The sequence below is a fragment of the Euphorbia lathyris genome, chromosome 4, assembly GCF_963576675.1.
Source record: "Euphorbia lathyris chromosome 4, ddEupLath1.1, whole genome shotgun sequence".
NCBI lineage: Eukaryota > Viridiplantae > Streptophyta > Magnoliopsida > Malpighiales > Euphorbiaceae > Euphorbia > Euphorbia lathyris.
This window is the reverse complement of record NC_088913.1, coordinates 55,429,018-55,435,017: the sequence shown is the minus strand read 5'-3', so window position 1 is coordinate 55,435,017 and position 6,000 is coordinate 55,429,018. Positions and strand designations below refer to the sequence as shown.

Sequence of the window (6,000 nt, the reverse complement as noted above, 5' to 3'; positions counted from 1 at the left end):
TCTTTATTTTGCACCAGTTGCATATCAATTTGTTCTAAAAAAAATGATATGATGTTTTTTTTGTAATTTAATAATAAAATTGGAGATTAATATTTATAAATTCGGTGAATTTTTTGAATTTTTATTGTCTAATTCGTACAAAATACAGTATATTTTTAATATTCTTTTCTTATTTTTTTTCACATCCCAATATATGTTTATGATTTGTTACTGATAAAATAACACATGTGTGAAGTGTAGATGACAAGATTCATGACCGAATAGACAGTTTGATGAATTATTTCTCAAATTGACCCAATTTATCAACGTTAGGGGTAAAATTGCTATTGGCTTCCAACATTAGGGGTAAAATTGCACCATTTTAGACGTTAGGGGTAAAATTGCTCCTGATCCAAAACGTTAGGGGTATTTTGGCACCTTAACCCTAAATATTACTATAAAGTGATTTCTAAGCAATATGAGATGCCTTTGATTCTTCTAAAGCTCTTTGAAGATAAAGATTTGCAGTTTTTTCTTATAAATTCAAATTGGACCAACAAAGACAAACCGAACTAATATTTGATATTAGTGAGGATCCGGTCAACAACCAGGTAAGCCAAATCTCTATTATATATGAATGGAATCTCAAATATTCATTTTCACTATCACATATGGATGATAACAAAAACCAAGGTTATAGTTTAAAATGCAAACTAGAATGGAATGTCTTGTATAACTTCTGATAATTAATGACATTGCAATTCAATAAATAAACCTAACATTATTTTAATAATAAAAACAACTTAAAATAAACTTAGCAAAGCATTCCATAGAAGTATATCCATATCCGTAGCCCCAAAGGATTCGAGTAATCCTAGTAGGATCTGTCATCTCAACATAGACGGCTGAGTAAAAAAAGTCCATGGAGGCCAGGAAACTAGTCAAAGATTAGACAAAGCAAAGCAGCCTAAATTATTGAATACGTCAAAACAAAACAATCATAGAGCAGCAACACATTGCTCTGCTCGTATATGTACAAGTAAAACATCACGTGTGCTTTCTGAGTAGAATGTGAGACTAAATACTTTGTCAATCTTAGAAAATACAAGTATAGGAAGCACTCAGAAATCTAACTAATAAAACAATCTTAAGCAGTAGAGATTCTATTTCTGTGCCGTTTGGTATTGCAAAACACGATTAATGGAGCCTATATATTTCATTCAACAAATCAAACAAAGAGTAAGTATGCTCAACCATCATATATTTGATTAAAAACTTTATCAGGTAAAAATTTACAATAACTAAACATAGATAACACTAGTAAATATACACAACAGCTACATTAATAAGGCTACACTAACTTCACAAGGCAGAGGATAGAGAAGCCACCGTCTTCAGTGGCTAAAAAAGAGGGATGGATATCTTCACTCACAAAAGGAAGAACACATATTAGTTTTTGAAATGCTCAATACTATACCTTCAACTCGCTAAGAATGCTTTTTTTGGCGTAAAATTTCAAAAGAGAATGCAGGGTATACATCTTTGAAAGAGAGAAGCCTCAGGACCTACAGTCATCAACCCATATGCAATCCTCAAATCCAATCAGCTGTAACGAAATTGGTACAGCATTCATGATCTCCTTACTTATCAAGCTCCATAAATTCATCAAACACTCTACCGCTAGCACATTCCTGCAAAGTTTTTGCATTGACTTCTCGCCCAAATCGCCACACGTAATTTAGACCAACCAGAAGCTCAGTTATTGTTGCTTCCGTCTTTTCCTGATTTGCAAAGTAAAGAGTCTGTACCAGGAGGACATTTGTCCTAGAAACAAAGTTCTGCTGCTCAAAACTTCGTTCTGATTGCCATCTTATCATGTTGTGAGCAAGTGGAGCCAGCCATTCCAATATTGATGACATAGCCTCCATCCATTCGTCTGCAAGAGAAGAATCATAAATTGACGAAGCCAAGCTCTTAGAGTACGGCTTCAGCCTTGCTCTTATTGCAGTTTTCACGTTCATAGGCAACATATTATACAGGTCATCTCTTGCATCATGACCAATTAAGTGAGGAGATGCAGCTAGCTTTTCAATTACAACAATAACATTTGCATAGTGAAGTGCTAAAGCAGCAGCACCAAGAGTTCCAGGACGAGCATGCAACATCTTAAACTGTGAACCGAATAATGATGACCTGCTTCCCTCCGAAAGATCACGAATGTTGTTATTTTCTCTGCCTGATTGAGCAGCAGTTGAACTTATGTAGCAATTAGCAACCGGAGAACTATTTGCTGCCACCATGCACCCCTTAAAAGGTCCGACTTGAGTCAACCTATTCGGTTTTGTAGAAGGTTTCTTCCCTTGAAGGTTGGTTGAGTGATGCTTGCTGCTTCTATTTATTCCTGAAATTGGACCTGATTTCGTTGTTGACTTTCCGAGCGGACCTGAAAAAAAGTTCAGATTCCTATTCTTTCCAGAAGCAGGGACTGGTTGTCTTGTGGTTGGACCACCAAGAGGACCAGAATAAAAATTATTGGTTTTCTTGGTTTTTGATTTTGAAATAAACCCACCAAGGGGGCCAGATGAAAATCTAGAAATACTACTGCCCTCAGAAGGCTGATCTGACAATTGAGTAGAAACTGACTGGAGTTGATGAATATGATTGCTATTCAAATTTTTTGAGTACCCAGAAGAAACTATCATATTATTACCAAAAACATGGTTGATTCTAGTGAATATGGTGAACAATGATCTCACTAAAAGACGGAGTGTGTAATCATATGTTCTATTCCAAAGTGAGATCTCCTTCAAATTCTTGACTTCATGCTGCTTCCACACAAGCTTCTTCTGATAATCAAGTAAATTCTCTGGTTCAGGATCACTGCCTTTCATTCTCTTAACAGTCTGCTCAATATCTGCAAGCATTTCCATCTCTTGATACAGAGAAGCATTGATTGAAATGAAACGCTCCATCTTCTTAACCTTCTTATCCATCTTCCTATATGTAAATTCCCACCCAAATGGGTCAGCACCGCAATTTATCAAGTCATCAAAAACATGCTCGAAACTCTTCAGGCCAGGATCAGAACATTTTTTGCCCAATCTGATCACAGATTTCACAACATGTACCATACTCTCAATCAACTCTGCATAAATCAGACCCGCAATGAAATCGTCATCCTCTGATACAAGCTTTTTTAAGCCCATAGATTTTGATATGTCCTCTCTCAATTTAAGAACCTGTTTATCACTCAATGATTGCCATAGATGAACTAGCTTAGACATCAGGCTAGCAACTTCAAAGGCAAGAACACCAATCAATTCCTTCTCGGATCCAGACTCATGCTTCCGTGGAATCTTCCAGAATCCACGAAACCAAGACTCTGCAACCATCTCTTACTCCTGCAGAGTCTGCTTGAAAGGATCTATAAAGAAGAGAATTATAAGCTGAATCACAGATCAAAATCAATCGAATAGGCAGTTAAGGACTCAAAACAACCAGTGATCAAATCAATCAACATTTAATAGAACTGCCAAAATTAACTTTTTGCGGAAACGCATGTCTAGTATAAGTGTTTATATCTACCCAAGTTAGTCCAAGAGTACACTGTTCACAAAAGCTTTCTGGAATAAATTTCCTTTTCCAAAAAAATATACTCATAAACTTTAAGAACTAAATCTAAACTTTTATGCAACAAACAAACTAAAAGAGAAGAAAGCAAGAAACAAATCCTCTACAATTTTCTTAACTATTTGCTTTATTTTGAAACTCAAATAGTTCTAATTTCTGAATTTCTTCTCCTCACACTTCTATTTCAATCTGATTTACTTACCAATTCTCATTCTGTTTACAAATTACTTCAACCGCTAGATCGATTATCCAGAAATTGAAAAAAAAAACACGAAATTTTTCTAGAATAGTTGCCAACAAGAAAGTAATCTAAAAAAGGAAACCTTAAAGGCCAAAAGGTGAGAAAAATCCGTGATAAAATTACAGCATCCAAATAGAAAAATCAAAATGATAAAGAAGAAGAGGATCAAAGAGGAAGAGAAAGCTTACCGATCACATGAACAGAGGAGGAAGTAAGTGGGAGGAATTATTGGGGAAAAAATAATAATAAAAAAAGAAATTAAAGAAAAATTAAGAGATGGAGAAAAGTTAATGAAAAGAGAGCAGAAAGGAAGGAGGTAGGAAGCAGCAGTAAAAGAGAAGAGTGGAGGGAGGGAGGGAGGGACTATAATAGCCACATGGCCAAAGCTAAAAGCAAAAGAAGCCCAAAATTGCTAAAGAAAGGAAACACCAAAATTAGTGTAATTAATTTTTTAAATAAAGATGTTAGTGCATCCTATCCTTTTCTCTTAACTCCTTTCTTTCTTCTTATTTATGTTTCTCACCCCTATTCTTTTCATCTTTTTAATTTCCTTCCATTGTTTTTTTATATAGTAATGTTAATATTTCATTAAATCATAAAATTGCAAGTACATAAGAGACTAGTAAGGAATAAAACCTAACATACATATAGGCAAAGCCTAATACATAGTCCACGAGGGTAAGAAAATGACTATTAAAAGTAAAAAAAAATCATTAAAGGTACATTAAATATAAACAACATTTGAACCATATATAGATCGTAACTCCAAATTCGCCGCAAAGCAAATGTAGTCCAATTTTCAGCCTTTGAATCATTCTGAACCTTCGGATCTTAGTCTTTTCTTTTGCAATCACGTAGATCTAGTGATCTACGGATAAAATCTACTGTTTCTGTCCTTGCTAAAACAGAAAAGGTTACAAAACCAGAAAGTTTAACCAACAAGCGCAGTTCAAACGGATACAGAGATACGATGAAGTATATAGGATCCAACTAAAAAACGGACACAAACAAAAGAAAATAACTACAAAAACAGAAAAAATGAAAACGGTGGGAGGAGGAAGAGGGAAGACAAGCTTCATTCTTTCTTCTCAACTAGACAGCAGTAAAAGGAAGGCAAACAAAAAGAGAGTCGGTGGTTTAAAAGAGGTGGGGGAGAAGAAAGAAACAGAAAGCGAAGGAGGTGGGAGGCGGTGGTGGAGGAGGGCTGGAGATGTAGAGAGAAGGGACCTTCTCTCTAGCAATCTCTCTCCTTTCTTTTAAAACAAAATCAAATCGAATTTCCTTCCATTGTTTTGAATTTAACAAATTAAATAACAAATCCATAAAAAAACAAATTAAATAATAGAAATCATCAAGAACTATATTTGCTTTAAGATTCACAGATTTTAGGGGCAGCTCCACGGCAGGCCGCATATAGGGTGTCGCTTAGGGCCTCCCTAAACAGAAAGACCTTAAATCCAAAAATATTTAAATTCTTTTTTATAACATTCAGAATTAATTTTAATTATAATATAATAATAATTATTGGGCTTTCAATTATTGAAAAATTATCTCCGTAAATAATTATTATATGAGAATCAAATTTAATAGTAATCATATATAGAAAAACAAGAATACATTCTATTAAATTAACCGATCGATTACAATAACATGAATTGTCTTTTTTTTTTTTTTAGTCATCGTCTCTTAATAACAATAGCACAACAAGGGGCTTCGTAATTTATTTCACAACTTTTCTTTCAACAATAATATGCCTGAGTAAATTTAACCATATAGTTATGGGAGAGAAGCAAATTTAGCATATACATATAAAATAATACAATTTTAAGCTTAAGATTCACCAGACAATACTATTTCTATGTCATTAACGGTGGATGGATTTTTTTGGTAACAGAAAAACCTTGTTAGGTGGTCAGAATGCTAGAGGTTGAAGGATAGTTAGAACATAAAATTGCACAGGAAACAAAACTAATCTTTCATTAATGAGACTTGAAATTAGATTATTTTATACATAAGAGGTAAATCAATTTTCACCTAATAACCATAAGGATAAATTTAGACATAATCTAATAATAATATAACAATTAATTGTTTTGTTTTCTGTGAATTGCTAAAAAGTTTGATCTTCAATTGGTTTTTTTGTTCAGTCA

General features: G+C 34.0%; 1 protein-coding gene across 1 annotated transcript; it reads right to left on the bottom strand.

The window, feature by feature from the left end:
* Positions 1-1,225: 1,225 nt before the first annotated feature.
* LOC136226204 (protein PSK SIMULATOR 1) lies at positions 1,226-4,202 on the bottom strand. Its single transcript, XM_066014553.1, has 2 exons — positions 4,039-4,202; positions 1,226-3,403 (listed from the first exon to the last, which is right to left on the bottom strand). The coding sequence occupies exon 2, from the start codon at positions 3,369-3,371 to the stop codon at positions 1,620-1,622; it is 1,752 nt and encodes a 583-aa protein (XP_065870625.1). The 5' UTR covers positions 3,372-3,403; positions 4,039-4,202; the 3' UTR covers positions 1,226-1,619.
* Between the last annotated feature and the right edge of the window lie 1,798 nt (positions 4,203-6,000).

Bases quoted from the DNA above. Each gene is read 5' to 3' on its own strand.
- LOC136226204 (XM_066014553.1), bottom strand. From the start codon at position 3,371: ATGGTTGCAGAGTCTTGGTTTCGTGGATTCTGGAAGATTCCACGGAAG.